The sequence below is a fragment of the Ixodes scapularis genome, unplaced genomic scaffold, assembly GCF_016920785.2.
Source record: "Ixodes scapularis isolate PalLabHiFi unplaced genomic scaffold, ASM1692078v2 PGA_scaffold2__306_contigs__length_199485367, whole genome shotgun sequence".
Classification (NCBI taxonomy): Eukaryota; Metazoa; Arthropoda; class Arachnida; order Ixodida; family Ixodidae; genus Ixodes; species Ixodes scapularis.
Window position 1 is genome coordinate 166,622,626 of NW_024609857.1, and position 23,310 is coordinate 166,645,935.

Consider the following 23,310-nt stretch of genomic DNA (forward strand, 5'->3'; position numbering starts at 1 on the left):
TGTGTGACGTGACGCATTTATTCCAGCTAAATTTAGCGTAAAAACTGAATTGTTGTATAGGTCACATGACTTGGATTTACTCCGCTAAATTTAGCAGGAAAACTTGGTTAGTGTTTGGGTCACGTGACGTCAATTTTTTAGCAATATTTAAGGGGGGAATTAAACTGGTGTACTGATCAGGCAACGTCCCTTTCCCCGCCAAATGTAGCGGGGAAACTAAATTAGTGTTATGTCACAAGACGCGAATTGCGATGGCATTTAGCGGGCCAACTGAATTGACATATAGGTCAAATGATAGCCATTTACCACATGGTGTATAGGTCACGTGACGTTAAGTGACCTCAGTTTTACGCTGAACTGTGCGGAAAATGCAGAGCGAAGGGACGGACTCACTGACAATATTTTCGAATGGGGGTTTGTTTACAAACTCGCGCTTTTTAAACTTTACTCAGTACATCACAACTTTTTATTTAAACAAGAAAAAAAAAGATTGCCAATTATGCATGGAGACGTGTAGTTTATATGTTTTCGAGACATTACTGGAAGCTATTTGGAGTTTGCTTAGATTAGCCCAAGCTGTGACAAGCGGTGTATGCTGCTTGTGGTTTTTATAAAATTATTTATAACATTGTTTTACAACATAAAAAAATTTTTAGAGAACGCCTAAGCACTTCTTATGAGTTGTGAATGTGAAAGCATTCTCGGCGCCGAGAGGAGCAGAAGCGACTGCAGCGCCAGCAGGGAGTATGGTGGTGTGCCACGAAAACCACCCCGCCGTGTATTCCGAGATTTGAATCTATCCTGATCGGTGTACGGCTCCAGCACAAGGGACTGTACCAGCATAGTATAGAATATGCCTTACAACGTAAAGTTTTACGTTTGCTGTACATTCAGTTCAATATTTTATTTGTGTTCCACGCAAATACTAGAAGATTGGCTGGGTTAAAAGCAGCGAGTCGAATCGGTCATTATTCCGGTTCGGTCCTGGTTCAGGGACGTTTCTGAAATAACGGTTCAGTTACCGGTTCCACGAAGCGCGAACCAGTGCAAATCCGTTCTTGCAAGAAACGCCCACAGCTCCAAGTCTTGAAGGAGAAAAGGCGAGTTTAACACGTCGTCATCTTCGTTAAAATGAATTAGGTAATCAGAAGCTGTGCTGTCGAAAGGAGGACAGCGAAACAAATATATGCTTCAATTCGTTTAATGATCTTGAATTTTAACGCTAACATCGTTTTATAAAAATCACCTTGTCATAGAGGCGCTTAGAAACAGCAGCAAAGTACAGTAGTAAAACCTTAAGTCGATCAGACAGCACTTACAGTGGCACTGTGACGGCAGCACGCACCATACACGCATTATACCTGAAAAAACAAATAAGTTGTCAGTTTAGATAGGATTTTAGTATGCCAGAGTTTGGCGACGTTGTATCCACTGTAGATGCTCATCGAGAGCTCTGAGTTGTAGAGGCGAACGACTGAGTTGAAGCAGAGAAAGATAGCGAGGGCCGGTCGAATCACGACTAAAACAAACACATACAAATTTATAGGGGTGTGCGAATATTAATATTTTCGAATACGAATCGAATACGAATAGTTAGCTTCGAATATCGAATCGAATATCGAATAGTCGAAGGCGAGTGCATTTATCCACAGCATTTCTATTTTCACATGTCGGAACTGCAGTTGATTTGTCTTTTAATTTTTGATTTTTTGATTTTTGAACTGCAGTTGATTTCTCTGCATGACAACTTGTAATCTTCCCTAAAACTAGAATTTTCGTGTTTTTTTTTTTGTGTGTGTGTTTTTATTCGCGTTAGCGCAAGTGAGAATCTGGTGTTAACGACAATAAAAATACCAAAAACAAAAATTCTAGTTGTAGGGAAGGTCACAAGTTGTCATGCAAAAAAATACACTGCTGCACATGGTCAGGTAGGAGGCGCTCGCTTCGAGTGGAAACTAAACGTACAGCCACAGAAAAAAACCTCTCACTGGGCAATAAAGTAGCAGGTATTGCCAGGTATTTGATGCAACGCTTCACCAGATTCAGATATCTTTAGCACCCGACAGTCCGTTACGACTTACACGGATGACTTTCTCTCTTTAGCGGTGCCTCCTCCGCATACGCTACAACTTTCCATACTGATGCTGAAATGACTTTGCTTTCCATTTCACTTTTGACTAAGTGGTCAAATGCTTGCCAAACATGGCTGACGGCGTTAAGCCTTGCTCTTTCGACTCTGTTGCAGCTTCCGGTTGGGTTTTTCCAGTAGCATCACATGAGGCTAGCTCTTGCAGCACAATATCTTTTAGCCATAATAATTTTTCCTTTTCAACTTTACAAATAGTGGACTTGAAGCATGGGTCTAAGAACGTAGCAAGGCAAGCTTGCTTGTCCTCCTTATACAAAGTGTACCTTGCCGTGATGGATCTTATCAGTTCTGCAGGAAATTCTAATGCCGCAGCAGTCACTTAGACAGGGGGTATACCAAAAATTATAGGAACTTGGGAGGACAAAGACGGATGCTTCTCAGCACAGGCAATAAGAGTGGCATCAAAGTATGGCTTCAATACTTGTACATATTCAGAAGCATCTTTCCACTCTTATGAGCCAAGTCCATCGATGTCACAGTCCGAGGTAGCAAGCTCCACAGTGACTGCTTCTTTGAGTTCTAGAAGGCAAACAACATTGGGATACCGGCTATTTCATCTCGTCTCCACGCGTTGCACCAGACGTGCAAGGCGTGGAGACGATTTCTCATCTTCTTTCGCCACTCCTCAAGCCTTTTCTGAGTTGATGAACTGTGCTTATAATGTCCCACAATATGACTCACTTTCTTGCGCAGGTGATCAGTGGCTGACGAACGGGATCTCGCGTCATTAATCCCCAGCTGAAGCGTATGCACGAAGCACGCTCTCTCAGTTGACGGAAGTCTCCTTAGTGCAGCACGGATATTGCGCCCGTTATACGTTACGAGGAACTTCGCACATTCATCGGGTATCTTTCAGTCACGACACATTTCGTCCAGCATAGTTGCAATGTTCACAGCACTGTGACTGGCAGCCATGCGTCGAGTGTTCAATGTGACCCGCTTAATCATGAATTTTGGAGTGAGAAGATGGCAGGTGAAGCTCAAGTAACTTTCGTTAGGGCGCGATCTCCACATGTCGCTTGTGAATACAACAGCGGTAGTGCCGTCTTCAAAGGCGGCACTACCGTTTCACCTTCTTCCGGGTGTCGTCATACATCCGTGGCACAAGCACGCGCGAGAGTGTAGAGCAGGAGGGTAGGCGATAGTTGGGAACGGCGGCTGTCAGGAGTTCTTTGAAGCCGCGGTCTTTCACAATGCTGTAAGGCTGTAAATCAAGCGTCATCATGGCGGCCACGTCCGTTGATCTTTTCCTGGCGTACCAGCGGTAATCCCACGATACTCTTTCAACAAGGCAGGATGTACTTTGAAATGGTTGACAAGGGGCGTTGTTGTACTTGTGGACGCTTTAAGTGTTGACTCGCATGCCGTACATTGCGCCATCAAAGCCGTCACTCTCGCAAAATATTTCCAAATAACGCTCATCTCTCTTCGTTTTGGTGCCGTTTTCCCTTCGTTTCTCCGTTTCGCAGACCGTTCCCCTCAAACACCTCCATCCGCTATTACACGGATGGGCGAACGCGAAAGTGAGCAGTTTAAAAAAATCAGGAGTCACAAGGGCACAGAAACTCGCAGATTACCACCTACCGACACCGACGCCACAGATTAGGCTGAAGCCGCCATGAAGCTATGTCGCTGCCAATGGGCCTTACGTACCGAAACCGAAGCCGAAAGCAAAACTTACGCTTGCGAATACGTTCTCGGATATTCGATTAATTTTGAATATTCGTATTACGACGAATATTCGAAAAATACCAGACTTAGTTTACGAATCGAATACGAATATTAAATGAATAGTATTCGATTCGTATTCGAAGTTTCGAATATTCACCCACCCCTTATAAAAATTCTTTCATGCCTTTCTACTCTGGTCAAGAAAGAAGACCAGCGAATCTGTACTAGGATGAAACGACCTCAAGCACGACTTCTAGGACGACCTCAGGGACGACTTCTAGAATGACCTCGAGGATAACCTTAGAAACGACTTCTAGGACGACCTCAAGGACGACGCCTAGGACGACCTCAGGGGCGAAGTCTAGAACGACCTCAAAGACATCCTCAAGGACGACCTCAAGAACGACTTCTACGACGACCTCGAGGACAACGTCTACGAAGACTTCAAGAACGACTTTTAGGACAACCTGTAGGACGACCTCAAAGACGACTTTTAGGGCGACCTCAAGGACAACCTCTCAGTCAACCTCAAGGACGACCTCAAGGACAACGTTTCGGACGGCTTGAAGGACGACCTGGAGGACGACCTCGAGGGCGACATCTAGGACGACGCCTAGTGAAATTCAGCCTTTCCACTTTGGTGAAAACCAGAGTGGAAGGGCTGGAAAGATTGCCGCCATCTATGAATGAGGTCGGAAAGCCGGCTGTCTGGTTGCCGCCGTCGCTCATAGATGGCGGTAGCTGTCCAGAGATTTGTGTCGACATTTCCTTGCGGGGGACACGGTCCTCGGGAAACTAGCCCTTCATAGCTCTGCTGTAAAAACGGTTTTGCTTCGTGTCCGGTTCGGGTTCGGTCGACACCCTGGTTAAAAACCGCATGCTCATCGCGCGCTTTTTTGCGTCTCGCGGCGACAGGAACAACACCTTGTCCGTCTACTGCTTGGTCGCTTCACCGAGGACGCGCCATTTTCATCCTCGAAGGAGCATAGGTGAGTGAGACAATGAATCCGTTAGTCACCTCCAGTTGAATGATGCTGTTACAAGAATCACTTACCACGCGCTATTGAATTGCACCATCAGGCCGCAGGCCCTAGATGAAAATAGACACAGATCACATAAGAACCGACTTCATTCTATTCAACTCCATTTCGGACGAAAAGCATCTATTCCCATTCTATTTTCCCCAGCGCTGCCGCCATTCCATTCCCATTCCATTCCGGAATTGCGAAAGTGCGGAATGATTCCGGAATCATTCCACCTCTGGAGTGGCAACTCCGCAACACTGTTTTATACGGTATTCTTTTGAGGAAAATCTTTCGCTAGCCCCAAGTGGGTACCGTCCAAAATGAGTCGACCCAGCACATGCAAATAACAAGCCCCTTGATGATTTCTTCAATAGCCAAATCATTTAAAGTACGTGACGCCCCTCTGACTGGTAGGACGGTCACAGCATATTTGATATGATTCGTTGTCGGGAAGATAACACCTAGCATTCAGTTCCTCATGAAATTTGTTATCGAAGAAAAGCAAATCGTGACCACCATGACGCCATGACACCCAATAAAATAACGATCAGGGCACAAGCACAAATGGTACACGCGATTCCAGCTAGAAAAAGCGATACAATCAACAAAAGCAACGCGAGGAATTAAACTTTAGTCTAAGGCTCAAATTTATTCATTTGGTGCGTGGTCGAGGTGTGCAGTTATAAATGAAATCAGATGAATTTCACGCCGCGGCCCACGAGCAGTCACAGTCCTGCTGGTGTCTGTAACTTGTGCTGTGTCCAGGTTGGTTATCTCCAGGACGTGGTCGAAGAACACTTACACTCGAGCTGTTGTGTGCGCTGCGTTCACGTTGATTGCCCTCAAGACGCGGACAACGAATACTCACAGTCCTGCTGTTGTCTTGTAGCTTGCGCTGCGTCCACGTTGGTTATCTCCCGTTTCTTTGTCGGTCAGCGGCCCTCCCGGCCACTGACCACGCACGTCATTCCTCGGATTGATTCCTCTCCCCAACCATTCCCCTCTATTCCCGAAAATTTTCTCAGCGCTCCCAGGATCTGAGCCAGCCAGCCCTGAAAGTCCGGCGACGCGAAGACCGGCTGCCACCCCCGGTAGCCCTCGGCAAGAGGCCCCGGAGCAGGCACGCTCTATCGCTCTCCCTTTTTTTCTCCCCCTTCAAACCAGTTCGCCACTTCGCTATGCAGTGTGAACAGGTTCGCATGCCGCTACGCTCAAACCTGTAAACAGTGTAACTAGGACGGTGAGAAGCTTCATCAAACTAGTGGGCAGGTTGGTTATACTAGTAGAAGAAGTTTTGAACCGGTTACCGGTGTGGTTGAACGGGCGCCATCATGAACCAATTCAAAATTCGTTTTTTTTTTGTTTTTTTTTTTTCAGTGGGGCAGTGTTTTATTTATTGCGTGGAATGGAAGCATTAAACACCTCGGGTGTTTTTTCACTTGTGTGCATGCGCTTACATTCAAGAGTTTCAAAAAGTCGGTGCAGCAAGCCTTTGAACCTTCCGTAGATTTTAACGTGGCATGCTGCGGGCTGGGTGTTCCGCGGTCAGTCACCTACAAGTTATACCATTCAGGCTTGATCAATGTTTTTTTTTTTTTGTCTTGTGAAATGTGTTGAGGGCCCAACGACGATTTCTACTCATACGGCTACGAACAGCTTAAACCGAATTTCCACTGCCTGCTGCCGAGCCGAAGGGGCTACTGTACGGTCATCGGTACGTGCTGTGTTATGCACAACATCGTGCAAATCCACACCTCTAAGGAGGATGACAGCGAGCTGGTGGCCGGGGTGTCCTTGACACCCCACCTCTGAAAAAAACAAAACAAAAAACAACGGGATCGCTGGTTGATGTGTTGAACAACATGTTGGTTTTGAGTTTCAATATTCCGGACTTATGCGTACATTGGCATTGTTTTCAGAGGTCTCGAGATGTCAGTTCTCATCGCCGTCACTTACGTTTTGAAGTTATGAAATGCTAGAATATGACTGGTGCCAATACGATAAAAATACTAAAGAAATAATGCAATGTTGATAGATTTAGTCACTACATTATCTTTATATATCTGTAATTTTCGCAGCTCGAGAGGCACTGCCTCTCGAGCTGAATAATATCCTGATTCAAAACGGTAGCCTGCCTTCCGGCTGCCGAGCCTCCATACGGTAAGCAGGGCCTCCAGACAAGTCGCGGATGAAGATACCACTGCTGGCATCTGCCCGCTAAGGCCGGTTGTGCAGCAGCAGAAGCTGGTTCGCCAGACTAAGATCGTTCCTCAGCGTTTGGGCGAGGCGCTTCCAGGCGTGGCAGAGCAGCTGCTGCCACGGTTCTAAGGGCGCCTCATCCACGTCCATCAGCCAGTCCGGAGGCTCATAGTCTTGTGAAGATTGTGACCGCGGCACCTCAAGGAAGAAAACCCCGAGGGCCACCTAGACATCGTAGCTAAAGGCCCAACTTTTTGGCCTTTTGAAGATTGTGACCGCGGCACCTCAAGGAAGAAAACCCCGAGGGCCACCTAGACATCGTAGCTAAAGGCCCAACTTTTTGGCCTTGTTGATTGCTACCTGCATTTCGACTGCGACTGTAAAGGCCTAATGACAATACACAAGACTCTCTGCCTTGTCACCCCTGTACATAGTTCGCAAACACCCATATTTTTTTTTCAGTGAACATATTTTCCCTGTACATGTGTATCAAGCTCGAGTCTCCGTCCCTAGGTTGTTGAGGATATTGTGAAAGAGCTGTGCTCGAATGGAGCCAGTGTACAGTAAGCAGATTAAGCCCGATTTTATCTTTTGCTATTGGTAGATCTGAAAGTAGCTGGACTGGAGTGGAGCCAGTGTACAGTGTTCAAGCAGGCCACCCTAGTTTCTGGTGGTCAAAAGACTGCCCTGTTCCCTTGCAGGCTTGCTCAACGTGAATTGAAATGCTATCTTAGAAAATGATATTCGGTGCCTAGTACATTAGCTGAAAACCATATTTAAGCTGACTTTTTAAAGCGTATTCTCAGGATGACTTTCTATTGGTGGTTTTCAAGAATAATACTGCTAGTGCGTAATATACGTGATGGAAAAGTTAAGAAAGTTTGCCGTCATCATGCGCTCAGCTACAACATGCTCATCTATGATCGCCAGTAAATACCACCTATGGAATGAGCAAGATGTAAAATCACCAACCTCGCAGATACGTATTGAGGTAACATACTGTATTAGCTTAGAGCTTGCATTCGATTCACTTTGGACGTCAATACAATAAACCTGAACAAAATGAGGTCCAACTATTGTGTTGATGACTTTTGGAACTACGTAGATGTAGTGTGTTGGACATGAAATAATTCATTTGTTTTGCTGCTTGCCATGTTTTGCCATGACTTTGGGTGGAGTAGTGGAAACACAATATCCTTTGTCTTGTTAAAAATGCATAACATTCTCTAAAAATTCCCTCATAGCGATACAGCAGTGTACTATCCTTATTATTTTATCAGAAAGGACCTTTCATTGAGTTTTGAGTTTTAACACAAGTAACATGGTTTAAAGTTTGAGTATTCTGGAACTTATTTTAGGTCCATACCTAGCACTGGAATTCGCCATTACCTTGACGTTGGTCAACATCGGTAATGTATCCAGACGCTCGCCATTTTCAAAAATGCTTTGAAATATGACGTTCATCGGGAGTTGACGTTTTGGAAAACTGGTTGCTTTTCTAACTGTTTTAAACACAACACATATCATTACACAAAGTATAGATTTCATCACAAACGCGAATTGGTCACATGGTGATAGACTGAAGATGGTCTCAACAAGACTACGTACTAAGTCCTGCTTTCGGTTGACTCTTGAATGCGTGGCGCTGTATTTGGGCTAGTAATTCCACCCGAAAAATGACGTGTAATTATGGTGAACTTATTCGTATTTGCTTTCCCGAAATTAAACAGCTAAACAGTGACGCTATTATAATGACTAGATTCTTACTTGACGTTGAGCGCTGTGCACGTTTCAAGAGAACCGGGGCACTTGACCCGTTGCACACACAGTGAGAGGATAAATTCATGAATGTGCAGGTGCACGGTGTCACCTATAAGCGAGGCTGCCAGTAGAAAAAATAATTTAAATAGGGACAATGATGGCACTGATGTCCCGCAAGAAAACAAATCGTATAACGTGATTACGAAATCGCCAAACCGAAAACGAGACAATCGTAGCAGGCTTTCCTGTCGAAGACCTCAATCGCGTGGATCAGCCTCTAAACACTCGCTTTCCCGACAGAATTCACCCGGCAAAAATAAGTTTTATCCCGTGCGCATAGTCTTTCCGCCCTGCTTTTTGCTTGGTTTGAGCCCTCCAGTGAACCTGCTCCGAGCTGTCTTGCTATTCGAAACTCGATCTGAGACAAATCCTCGGTTTTTCTCTCAGCGAGTCTCAGATTTAAGCAAGTGACTTGGCTTCGGATGTCTCAGTTTGAGCGTTTCTTGACTCACTTCGACGTTCTAATTTGTTTTAGCAAGTGCTCAAGGAACGGTGGGCGTTGTGCTCGGTTTGCAGGCGATGCGATTGTGGCCTTAACCAATAAGAACGCCGAAGAACAAAGCCAAAACCTTGATCACCTGGAAGCCACGCCTGTCGTAAGCTGTCAAGAACTCTAGTCGCAAACATCAGAAATATGCATTATTATGATTATTATATGTGCTTTTTCAACGTTATTTAACATCCTTTATCATAGTTTAGCAGTATAATTCTCCACTTTCGATTTGTTCAGTAACGCTACGGTCCTAATTGCCACGTACCAAACGCCGGGTGCATGGGTTCCGAGTACGCGTTAGAAAAAAAGAGCGCAAGAAAAGGTCGCAAAGGGGCACCTGCACCAGAGCCATGTTGCCCACGGCGACGTCCCACTGCTGTCTGACGGTCTTCATGCGACCCAGGTTGGCCTGGGTGGACAACCTTGCGGCCAGAGTCATCTCCAGGTTTCCCTTGAGTCCGAGCAGCGGGGGCACCACGATGAACAGCTCGGTGATGTGCCTGAAGGCGGGCCACGACTGCACAGCGTCCAAGATGAGTCCCGCGAACACCGTGCCCAGTCCCCCGAGCAGGAAGGGCAGCGCCGCCTGCTTGAAGATGCTGACGAGAGGCTCCTCGGTCACCGTTCGCTCCATCGCCGAACGTTCGCAGTCACTGTCGTCTCCGTCCACGATGAATTCTGCCTTCCGTGGTGGCTCGAGGTTGAGGTTCTCGTCGATCGCTCCGTTGGCGTCCAGCAGGCCGATCACGTTACCGTTGGTAAAGGCGTGTCCATCCTGGGTGACGTTCTTCTCTGAATCGCCGTGGCTGCCGTCCGGTCCGGCACAGGAGGACAACCTGCATGTCTCCAGGGCTGAGTGTGCCTTGACGCCGTTCCGCATGTCCATTTGGGGCCCCGTCTTTAGCCCCAGGGATTGCTGAAAGAACAAAAGCAACTCTGATTTGAGGCTTTTTCAGCCTGCTCTATTTTTATTTATTAACGTGGTAACGAGACCCTTCTCTATTAGAGTCTCGAATTTCCTCGAAAAATAAATAAAACATCGAGTTGAGATTCGATCATGACGGGTGAGGAACTAGACACGTCACCGAACTTCCGGTGAAGTTGCAAGTACCCAAATTCACCTTTATCTTTCGGGGCTATGCCGTTACGTGCAACATGAAGACCAGCCCGCCATTCAATAAAAACTTTCAGCGCCACCACCACCGCCAGCTGAAAAGAAAGGCTCCTAGTGGCAACTTTTTTTACAGTGGTAACAGCCAAATGTTGCAGAAAACTTCATCCTATACTTCCGCTCACAAGTTGAAAAAAATCATTTTGAAACGTTTATAAGTTCTTATCTTGTTGCGCTGACGCTGCTGCCACCTAGCGTTTAGATTTTATTCGTCTGTCTATCATAGTTCTATACTCGCAGCAGGTTTCGCTAGACTGTGAGATCTGAAGAAAGAAAATATACTAAAATACTTAGGTGGGCTATTTGGTTCAACATATTTAAATTATAAAGCGCAAGGGACACACGCGGACATGAAGAAGACGGGACAGCGCTATCCTGTCTCCTTCATGTCCGTGTCTGTCCATTCCGCTTTATAATTTTAATATGTTGAAGGAAGACTTGAAGCAAGAGCTCCAATACCTCCGTAATGCTTTTGAGAAAGTATATATATTGAGCTGCCTGCGCTGGTTAACCAGGCAGCAGTCTCAGAACTTTTAATAATGCAATAAAAGCAATCAGATTATTTTGATAATCGATAATTTTTGACATTGTTAGAATTTTTAAGAAGCTTGGATATTGTCTGGATTGTACAGTCCGTGTTTTTGTTTTCAAAAACGTATGTTATAAAGCATAAAATAGCCCTCTGTAAGCATCAGAAACAAAATTATTGCATTTTTCTTGCCCACTTCATATGAGCACCAAAAATACATCTGTGTGACGACCCATTGCTGTAGAGTGTTCTCGGGTAGCAGAGGATTATCCTACATATTCTGTCACCATGACTATAAAAAGGGGGCTGTTGCGCTTCTTAATATAGCAAGCTGCTGTCTGTCCGCGTCAAGATGTGACTCTAGATATTACTTTTTTTTTCCCATTGTCATTTGGTCTGCGTCGTTACGGCGTAGATATGAATTTTGAAGAACACTTTTTAATCTTAGGGCAAACAAACAAGGAGGGCTGTTAGAATGACCTGTGAATCTTGAAATTGATTGTCAGGTTGTCGCTGTCACAGCATATTTGCACACAAATTCCGATGGTGTTGTAACAAAATGGACTGGCCGGAAAGCCGACAAGCTTTATCATCGGTTCGCATTTCAGGAGCGGTACAATATGCATTGTTGTATCCGTTTCTCCAAAAGAGAAATGAAAGCTCCTTCCTTCTCAATTCTGGAACGGGGAAGATCCCGTGACTATTTACACTTGCTTGAAAGGAACGCGTTCCCGCTACATTCCTAATATTGGAACGTTTTTCTTTATTAACGTTCCTTTTGCATATGCTAATCGAATATACGTTAGATAATCTGTTGATAATATAAAGCAAGTAAACATATCCATATCAAACTACGTGTCAAGCCGCCATACTCATATCTTTCCAGTTTCTAGTTTTCTATACTCTCAAATACTTACCCATCCCTCGAAGTCGGACGTTGATATAGTCGCCGATAAGAATCCTAGATGTTTTATGAATTTCGGTAAAATTGCGAATAAACAAGAAAAAGACAACACCAAGTGCGCTCAGATTGACTACGGTGGCTGCTGCGCTGTGTAAAGGCATGATGAAGGAGATTGGCCTTCAACCAGTGTGCCGGACAATGCTTGCAATTTCATCCCTAAAAGAAGGAGAGCAAAGTTCCTCCCTCGTCTGCATCTTATTATGGTGGCCCCGAACTGAACGAATTAAGCTCAATAAGGCTTAGCGACGACGCTACATCTATTGTACCACTCTACGCAAAACACTGCTGTAAGTAAACCGAAAATTGTTGGCATAGTTTTCAAACATCCAAGGAAATACCTGTGGCTACTAAGTCCTGACGCCCCCCCCCCCCCCCCCCCCCCTTCCTCTTTCATCTTTCCCGATTGCCTGCAAGCAGCTGTCTCAAGAAAAGCACTCAGCTGCTTCGCACCCGTCTAAACAAGTCACTGCTTTCGGGGCGAGGGGAGTAGCGAATAAAAAAATGAAAGGCGCTTACAATTCTCTGTAATGCCGGATTAGAGCGCAGGTTTTGAGGAGGAGGAGGGAAGGGTGTGGAGGGAAACTTACCGGGAAATTCAGAAATATTTTCCTGGTAAATTCCCCCGCTAAATTTGGCGGGAAATTTCCCTGCTAAATTTATCGAGGAAATTTCCCCGCTAACTTAAGCGAAAAAATTTCCCGCCAAATTTAGGCGCCGTGTGACGTCACTCTTGTGACCCTCTTGACATCCCTCGTGACCCTTTTGACGTCACTTGTGACCCTTGTGATGTCACTTGTGACCCCTGTGACGTCACGTGTGATGTCATTATGAGAAACGTCCCATAATGCAACGCGCGGTTACGCCGACGATATCGGCGACGGCGACGACGAGGCCGCTCGAGCCGGAAACGGGCGCATAAGACCTGCGCTCTAAAACGTAAGACGACGTTTTCGCGAACTGTATTTATTGCCAAAGTCACCTTCCCGCGTAGGTAAGAAAACTTTCTCTTCGAAAGCAGTCACCCAGTCTTATCTATATCAACACCACGATATTAAATGGAGACAACCAAATTCCGGCACCTTCGCGCACTTCACATTTTACTTTTTTGATTCCTCGAGCCACAATTCCTTGCCAGCATCGCATGTCACGGAGGAGTGGTAAACCATTCGCCAAACTAAAAGCACCTCTCAAAAGAGGTAATTAAAAGCAGCCTCTTTGCTCGTCCTTGCATGGTAACCAGAGATTTGGTATTGTGAAGTATGAAAGAATTTTAAATCGCTTGCCATTAAATGGCAGGGTCAAGCAGAGTAATTGCAAGTAGTTTTGCTAGGTGGCGCTAGATACCACCCAATTTACAGGTCACAAAAATATTTTGATCGCTCGCGCCACCGTTTCGCTTCAGGCATCTTTAATACACCCACCCATGTATGTACATACATCACGCGTACCAGAAACAGCCGAACACACACAACGAGTGCCTTCACATACACGCCACAAATAAACAAGAGCATAAACGCACGCTTCCCCGATTACTAATTCCGAACACTGCGCCTCCACTTTTTATTCTCTTCGTTTGCATGTACGGATTTCCTAGATTATCACCTAAGCAATACATAATGTTCCTAGTATGTAGATTTTGTCCCAGTAACGTTATTTCTCAGAAAGTATTTGCAACGGCCCAAGGGAGTAGTCTCTTAGTAAAAAGTAAACGTTCATGCCGTAATTATTTGAGACAGCCGATAAAATGGCCCGCTCAGATGCGGTTCCTAGCAGCCACGTGTTCGCTTTCCCGCAAGCACGTCGAGGAGCACGTTTTTGTATCGAATATTTATTTCTGCATTGTTAGTGTGATACTTCAGTGTTCGTAATGAAGTAACCATTGTAAAGGGGGTATTCATACAGCTGGAAGCGGGCTTCACGGGCAGGAAAATCACTTTTCCACCAGCATGTATGCGGTTAAAACCGCGATTTGTGGCAGGTGTTGTGTATGGCAGGCGACGCCGTGGTGAATTCGCAAACAAGATTTTCTGCCACAAGCCGACTGTTGATTGAAACCTACACGGCTATAACACGAAGAAACTTTTCCTAGAACAGCATCGGTCTTTTAGGTTGATTTCGTTTATTGCTAATATACTCAACTGTAAATAAACGTACTTTCCGACATATTTCAAGATCGTTCAGCACTTGCCCAAGAGCGCAATCGCTCTCGAGCAGGGCACAAATGGAAATTGCAAGCGATAGTTAGATTGGCCCATATGATAGGAGTATACGATTCAGAGCAGCGTCCCAAGATGAGCCGCATGTCGATCGATTGCACATAATCCCTTATGCGGTCCTCTCGAAGTCTTTAATGGAAAGCGGAATGTCGACCTGCGGCGGTCTAGGTCATCTCATCTTGCTGTCACACCACTGGTATGCGAAAATAATGGTGACATCACCGAGTCGACGATCAAGTCTTCGTTCACAACGCACACTTCCATGACAATGTGTTTGGTGACACACTTAGGGCCGAAGGTTCTCTTGTGCCGCTGTAGAATTTTCGTTCCTCCTCACACTCTGTTTTCAATTTTTCCTTTTCGTTTTTTTCTTTATTCGCATTTATCTCTGTCGAAAGAAAAAGAAGAGCATGTACTTGCGCGTGCCACTGTGTGCGCGTGGAAGTTCCAGTAAACCTTCGGTTGTTAGCATATGTCCTGTCAAAGCCTCCTCTATATTCACAAAGCCTGGCAGTTCGACGACGGATCCATAGAGCGCACGGTCGCAGACTTGGAGCGCGAAGATCTAGTAGCACAGAGTCTTTTTCGGGGAACTTGGACGTCAGCGCACAGCTTTTGCAGCGGCGAATACCCTAAACATGGTTGTTGAACCCAACGAGAGAAGAAGCGGTAGCTCGAGGAACGGAAGGAGCACGAGCGGACATTCCATCGCTCGGGAGAAGTGTGTTTCGGCGCCTCGCCGCAGCGGGGCGCTTGTCACGTGGCTCTCCACTCATCCGTCGTCTGCCGCTCTACCTTTTCAATTTCGGTGGCCGCCTCTCGTGGCGGTCTGCCATGCTTTGTCAGTATTGAAGAGGCTATGGTCCTGTGCGCGTCTTCTGCTTTGTGTCCCGTCTTTTTTGCGCCGTCTTTCATTATGTATTTTGGCTGCACTGCGGGAAACCTGGTTCGGTGGCGGTGGCGCCCAATGAAATTTGCTATGAGTAAGGCCAGCTCAGTTGACCTGAATGATTGTTAGCAGCTCAATGACTGTTGGCGCCGTCGTGCAACTCCGGCTGATCGCGATTGATATGAAATGCGCTTTAAGGCCACTCACAGCTATGCATTGCCGTTGGCTTAATGAAAAGCGCTAGTATATTTTGTGTCTCTGTTCATCTAAAACGATTTTTAAAAAGGTATGAAAGAGAACGACGTGCAGCTGACCTTGGTGGGCAACATGAGGGGTGATGTCGCTACTGTGTGAAGTTCTGCCCCAGTACTGCCAAATCTAAAAGTGCCGCGCTATACCAGTTTTACAAAAAGATCAATCACAAAATAATGTGTGGTTGGCCGCAATCCCCGAAGAACAGCTGGAGGGGCCATACTGATGCTAACACCCCCTGATCTGTTCTTGCCACTTTGTTGACAAGGACTATGACAAAAACCTCAAAGGTAATAAAGTAGTTGGGAGTTGGATTCCAACCTGAACTGCAATGCACCTCCGTTCCGACGAACTTCATTTATTTGAAAATATTTCAGTACCACTCGGGACTAGGATAGGGAAGGCATTTTTCTATAGTACTTCAGAAAACAACAACAACAAAAAAAAACACTATGCACTCTGGAGGGAAAAAAAAGAACAGTAGAGCAAGCAAAAACTCATCTAGATTAAGGCAGACGATGCTATACAGCTGCTTATGGCTTTTAAAGAAGAAAAAAGCAAAACAATGACAGACCCGACACGTGCGCAACTGGGTCACAATCACGGACACTGTACAGTCGTTTGAGGCCAAGCACTTCAAAAGGAAGTAAGCATCGCTGCTGTATAAACACTACTTCAAACGTCATTACAGGCCTCTATATTAAATGCAAGGAAAGAGCAAAAAGATTCAAGTGATTGGAACGACACTGCTCCTTCTGGCAGCGAGTTCTAGTCGCTAATTATCGCGGCTAAAGAGGAATATTTAAAACAGTCTTGGAAGCACCGGGGTTGGTGAAGGGCGCGACTATGTTTGTTATAGGTAAATCTGGAAACATAAGACAGCCTACATAGGAACTAGATAGGCTCTCTTGTCTATCTGGAGACAATCGTTGAAAGCATGTCAAAATATTTCAATTTTTTTTTTTTTTTTTGCGTTGAGAGCAACGGAAGTTTAGCTTGGGTGTACAAAGCCGTCGGGGAATCCAATCGACTATATTTAGAAAAATATGAAGCGTAAGGCGAGTCTCTGCACTCTTTCTAGCTTAAGCACATCTCGAACAGTGTGACGGTCCCCGGTTTTGCGTCCTTATTCCATCAGTGGGCGGATTCCTGTTTTATATGCCATTAGTTTTTGTGCTGACCGAACTTGCCTGCAGAAAACGTGTTAAGTACCATTACTCAGTATTTGCTTTTTTTTTTACAATATTATCGACGTGAATTCCCCGCCGTCGATCGTACGAAATGGTTACGCCCATATATTTGTAATTATTAACCCTCGCTATCGCGTTACCTTCGGGCTCGTACACAACTTCAGAGGGCTTGGTTTTGTAAGTGATAGTTATATAGACTTTTTGTTTGGTTGTTTTTTAATTAGATTTAACGACATTTGCCATATATCACACCGTTGACCAATGCGTGCTATACACACTTAGGTCACGTTGATCCATGGGCCTTTAACTTCCCTATACAAAATACAATCATCGGCGAACAATTTAGCCTGAGCGGTTGGCTCTGAAAGTATGTCATTGATGAATATAAGGAAAAAGAGCGTCCCGGGGACGGTGCCTTGGAGTACGGCCGATTTGACATCGCTCATATTGGAATGTTTGCCTTTTATTTCCACGAATTGTCTACATTCATATAGGAACATTACTATTCATCTGACTAGCCCGGGATTTTTTTTAATACAGATTTCAGTTTCATCAATAATTTTCTATGATTAACCTCGCCGAACATTTCTTGAGGTCTAAAAATATGACCACAACCTATTTTTACGGTTCAGAATCTCAGAAAAATCATGCACGACTTCAATAAGCTGAGTGATGGTGGACAGACCCTTACGAAAGCCGTGCTGGGAGCTGTTTAAAAAGTAATGATTTCCAAAAAAGAATGTATATGACTAGAGATTATATATTCAAAAAGCTCCCAGACGTTGGTGTTAATGAGGTTGGCCTGTAGTTGTTGGCGTAACTGCCTTTACCGGACTTCAAATCAGGTACGGTTTTACCAAACTTCCAATCATTGGGCAGTAAATCTGGTGACAAAGATTTCTCAAATACGGTAAGAGTATAGTTAGACAGTATTCATCTTAAATTGTACGGCCTCCAATGTATGTCAATTTTGTCTACACCCTCATTTGCCGATTTAAGTTGCCGCAAAAAGTTGCGGGGAGATGAAATCAGGAAGGCTGGTATAGTTAGGTTCTAATATTTATGTTTCGCAGCTGTAATAAGAGTTTTCAGGTTTTAATTGAGCACCGCGAGTCTATCACTTCTACTCGAGGGTATTCGACCAATCTGTGCTCTACAGCGCGAGATCATGTCAAATCGAGAGTACGAAGAAACAGCTAGGAAACGGCCAATGTTTCGTCGTTAACACTTCCCGTCTCTGATTTGTTCTTATATTGAAGTAAGCAGTGTAGTCCCTTTACAGCCATCGTAAAAATAAAACGCGTGTTAGGGATGACAAAAATAATTATCACATACATGCAACTTGTGACACTTTCTAACGTTTTCAAGAATGTCTTCGGAAATTACGTCACCAGTTAAGGAAGCGAGGCGGCTTGACTTGGGGAAGAGGACACACATTTTGACAGACTCCTGCCATCGGGCACCAAAAATAATTTTTTCTCGATGATTTTTTTTGGCCCGAGCTTGAGACGCTTAAAAATCTATTGATATTGTGGTGGACTCTTGGAAACAAGGATAAGATTGCAAACAATCAGCTTTATTGTAGCCGGCGAGAGGCGTGCGGTGGTGTCTTGATTGCCGTCTACTGTAGATGTCGTGGGCAACTTTGAAAGTTTTTGGGTTTAATTTTGCAGAGGTCACAAAACGTTGATCTTGGGTGTTTGCTATTGTCCCTCTTCGTTTAGTGCCATTTTTGTTTCACGATTTGCATGATGCAATCAATACAATTATTGTACTTTTTCCAAATGTTTCACCAATGTTACTAGGCAATTTCAATTATCCAAATATTTTGTGCTCGAATACACCTCACTATATTTGTCCCCTTCCTACTGAATGTAGCAATTTTTTTTAAATATGTGTGCCGATTTCAATCTGTCACCAGTTAAACCGAGCCAATCCGAGTTACGCCAACGTCATCGAGTGTTTTAGATCTCCTATTGATTAAATCGCATGATCTTATCACTTTCTTTAATTTACATGCCAAGTTTAAGCGACCATTCTTCACTTCACATTAAACCTTGCTGTTTCTGACCATGACACCCACAACAAATATATTAGGGATTATAAAAAGGCGGACTTTGGTGCTATTAATCAAGAGCTATGTCTGTTTCTAGATGTGTTTTTACAAGAGTTGAATGAGAGGTGTATAAATATGAACTGAAATTTCTTTAAAATAAAGTCGCTTCACTCACAATTATGTCGATACTTCTGTAAAATATCAAATCAAACAGAAAAGCAAGGTGTTTTAACGAGTCGTTTAAAGGACAGTCTAATAAAAAAAAATGGTTGTTTCGTTTCGCTAAGCTATCCAACTCCCAGTCTACTGGTTTGCAGCTCCCGATTACAAAATAGCACTAAAGAAGCAAAAGATTCCTGTTTTAGTCACACCTTCCCTTCATTACTTGTCAACAATCCTAACCAATTCTGGAATGGTGTGAACAAGTCTGATGCGTATGTTATCACATTTAAAAGTTGAGATGGTACAGTAATTTCTAGCGGTGAATGTGCTAGTGTTCTTAACACAGTGTTTGTTTCGGCGTTTTCTAGCCATGTGAATGCTATTTTTCATGTCTATTAAACCTTTGCGTTTTACCCCACAGATGAAGTTCTTAACGACACGGTTGATATTGCATGAATAATTGAGAAACAGCAGATTTTTTATCCTCTAATGTCGATAGTATCAACTATAAATTTTGATCAATACAAAGATTCATAGCCCTATAATTATGACTAAACTGTTTCAACAATCATTTGATACGGTTTGTATACCCGAGGATTGTACGATCGGGAAGGTGATTCCTTTGCAAAAATCAAGCGACCGTCCCCCCCCCCCCCCCCCCAAGCATTGTCCACCTGTGTCACTCCCAAGCATTTTATGTAAAATCATTGTTCATGTCATTTACTCTCATCTTGCAAGTTCAAATTATTTTTTAAATTCATCCCAGCATGGATTTTGTAAGTCATTTTTGATGCGAGACTCAGCTTTTGTGTTTCACACATCATCTACATTCCATTCTTGATCGTGGAAACTTGAACTGTATATTCCTGGATTTTTCAAAGGCATTCGACAAAATGTCCCACGAACTACTCTTCCTCAACCTGACAAACTTAACTTAGAGACCAAAGATCTTGCATGGTTGCACTCTTCCCTCAATAGTCGGTCCCAATTTGTGCCGGCTGACAATAATAATTCTATCGTTTCTCTAGTTGGCTCGGGTGTACCCCAAGGCTCCGTTCTCATGCCCTTACATTTTCTCATCTATGTTAACGGCATGCCCGCTAATGTATGCTTATCTGTCGGTCTCTTTGCTGATCATTGTGTCATATCTCGCGAAATTAACAAAGATTCTGATGTCTTTATTCTTCAGTCAGATATCAACCATGTTTCCGAAGTGGTGCGATTTGAGGAACATGGAAACTAAATATTATCTATGCGTGCTTCCCGTCTTGGTACTACAAGTGCTTCTTACCAACTAAACAATATCTCTCTCGAAGCCGTATCATTGTATAAATATCCGGGGGTGCATATATCTGCCAATCTGCCCCGGTCGGATCATATTGAACTTGAATAACCCCAACCACACGATGGGCTATCTTCGGAGAAATTTTTGTCTTGCTCCCAGCTGGTTAAAATTACTTCTATAAAAAAATATTGGTTCGTACAAAATTAGAATATGCTGCTTCCGATTGGGATCCAGGTGTAGTATCACTTATCTTTAAATTTGAAGCGATTCAGAGCGGCGCATCTCGTTTCGTCCTTTCAAATTATCATCGTACATCTAGTGTGTCCGCAATGAAATCTAACTTCTCTTGCTTGGTAGAAGAGCGTGTTGGTTTAAGTCATGGACGAAGAAAGAATAAACAATTAAAACAGGGACAACACAACCACATCTTTCATGAAAGATGTGGTTGTGTTGTCCCTGTTTTAATTGTTTATTCTTTCTTCGTCCATGACCTAACTTCTCATTACCTCTTCTTTCGCAACGTAGAAAAGTGTTCCGTCTATGCTTGTTTCAAGAGATGATTCTGAAAGAAAGACACCTCATTACGTTTCAGCACGCATCGATCATCGTCATAAAATTGACATACCCTGTGGTAGCACAGAACATTTTTTTAGTCTTTCATTCCTAGCACCTCAGGAATGTGGAATCCCCTTGCCAGAGCAATCGCCAAAATCCCTAATACCAAGTGAGTAAAAAAAAAAACAAAAAAAAAACTGCTGTTTTAATCATTCTTTTTTTTAAAGAATAACATGTTTTTGTTTTATGCTGTATGCTGTGTCATTTTATCTAATACAGAACCCACTCTCCTCTCTAACCCTTCTGGCATCGAGGGTAAATAAATAAATGAATACATCTGCGCACTGCCTCGTGCTAGTGGAGTGGAAACCGGTGCACTTGCTTCAAAAAAGCAAAGTGCGACGTTGATAGCACTCACGAAAGATAATATTCACAGTGTTAGGTAGGCCGATGTAACCAACAGCTGCAAAACACACAAGCAATAGCAGCCGACGCGTTGACACTCACTGCGTTCCTTGAAATGCTCCCAACGCCCCTGTTCAAGGCGCCATCGTGCGGCACCCGCGCGCACCGGGACCAAGCCTCGGCCTTCGCTTTACACACCAGCCCTTCTAGAAAACCTTAGCCGAGTGCCGTCAAGTCGGGGAGGAAAGGAGACGCGAGTTTGTCTCTTCTTTTTTTTTTTTTTTGTGCAAAACTGGATGCAACATTACGAAAACGGATCCCTGCTCCGGGCTTCGTAAACATTAACGTTTCATTCGGGTCGTATTTCGTAAAAAGTTAGAAAATTATTCGATGGTTTATTTAAGTGTATGTGTCAAGCGAACCTGCTTTTGCATCAAAATTAAAACATAAATAGCCTCGAAATGTTTAATAAAACACGTACTGGCGCAAGGTACACCTGTCAGGTAAAGCATAGGCCTAACTATCGTGTTGCTATACTGTTTAGAAGTTCTACGTAAGTTTATGTAGTATAGGCAGCATTTCAAGTTTTCGTAACGGTTTGCAGAAAAATAAAACTGCTCAGGGGGATATGACTTCTTCTTGCAAGCCTCGTTGTTTTCCCCGAAACGGGGGAAAATTCTAGAACTCATAAGTTCTCTCCTTCGTTGGAGCTTACGTCCAGACGAAGCCGACGTTACGAGCTCATGGGACTGATCGGGCAGCGTGAAAAGCGCGAGTCACTGGGCCTTTTTTGTTTATGACTGGTTCAGCGATGATCTGAACACCATGATGGTGTCTCTCTCTGATTGGTCCCATCAGCTCATAGCGTCGGCTGCATCTGGATCTAAGGTAGAACAAAGTATAGCAAAGTGTGTATCGTGACGTGTACCCGCTCTGGGGAGGAACAGACCCAACAATGTAACGAGACTCAGATTGAATAGCTTGGGAGCGCGAACAGAGGCGAACAATTGTCCTCTCTTTGTGCTTCCAAGCGTCGGTAGCAAAAAACGCGTTCCTACCGTGCGGCCGGAAGTCAGCGAGATGCGTCTCGAGGGCACCGAAGGGCAGGCAGGGAGTCGAGCCCCGGTTGTGTGAGCCGAGCAGCTGACGGCCCGGACGCAAGCAGGGCGCGCAGCTGCCAATGCACCCCGTAGTGTGACGTCTGTGCTCCAAACAAACCGTTGCTAGGGACGTTGTTGTGCACGAGTACACGGGACTGGATTCCGCTCCGATAGAACGATTTGTCAAAAATCGGAAGTGGGATTTAAACGTCTAAATATAAGAGATAAAAGAAGCCTATATTTTATGCTTTCCATGACGGAAGTTCGCCGGGAGTCGGCTGTTTCTGAAATATTTGCAACGGCAACTTCCGATCCTCGAGACGTCGCCAGATGATTGTTGCAGACGGCGAATGCATGACGAATGCACACGGAATGACTCAAGTATGCTCTCTCCAACAGTTTGAATCGTTTTCCCGATCAAACGATTTTGATTTTCTATCTATTTCGAACATGACAGCCTAAGAAAACTAATGAGATTTATAAAAGGGAGTTGCATTTGCGCGCGATACGGGATACTATCTGACGAAAATCCTCACACGCACGAAGATCTGCTAAAGATACAGCGAGGAACGCATCTGTTTAGAACTTGATATCAAATCAACATCGGTCTCTCTTTTTGATTTTGCAGTTCATCTGCATTTTAATGCAAGAGCAATTATTTTGATTTTAGTATGAGTGGTTCGAGACCCAACTCCGTTTTTTATGGCTCGCGATATGGGTGTGGATCGTACCTTCGTAGTAATCATCAAACTGAGAATTAATGCTTTTGATTCTTCAGTTTTAAGCAAGACCCCAAGCGAGCATGACTGAGAAGGAGCGCTTTTTCGTGCCATTTAGTAGATTCCAGTTTACACTTACTCCGAGTGTAAGAGATATAAAGGAAAGAATGACCTCGGGCAGTCAACCTCGCCCTAGCTCACTAAAGAACATTCTAGGTCGAATGCTTGAGACCCCGAGTGCAGCAGACGGAGAGCCAAGCGCGGCTTTGTCGACTCACAGCCAGCTGTCGCGCTGACGTATCGTCACTCGCTGCTGCCACCGTCGACACACACCCTTCCTTTTGTTTCTAGGCACAAGTTTGCCGAATAAATCTTTATTTTTTATGTCTTACGCTCGTCGATCTGTTTCCATCTGCGACAATATACCGGTGTTATTTTGATTCGAAAGATATTTTAACA

At 44.4% G+C, this 23,310-nt stretch overlaps 1 protein-coding gene across 2 annotated transcripts in view; it reads right to left on the reverse strand.

Annotated features, from left to right (window-relative positions):
• Nucleotides 1-23,310, reverse strand: part of LOC8030991 (solute carrier family 41 member 1) — a 239,830-nt gene that overhangs the window by 128,345 nt on the left and 88,175 nt on the right. Inside the window, exons 1-2 of one of the 2 annotated variants that reach the window (XM_029978532.4) lie at nt 22,091-22,647; nt 9,696-10,274 (exon numbers count right to left, since the gene is read on the reverse strand). In XM_029978532.4, the coding sequence (XP_029834392.2) occupies nt 9,696-10,244 (549 nt within the window). In that variant the 5' untranslated portion in view covers nt 10,245-10,274; nt 22,091-22,647. Of the gene's footprint in view, nt 1-9,695; nt 10,275-22,090; nt 22,648-23,310 lie in introns of those variants that run through there. The other variant, XM_040500875.1, reaches the window with a different exon arrangement.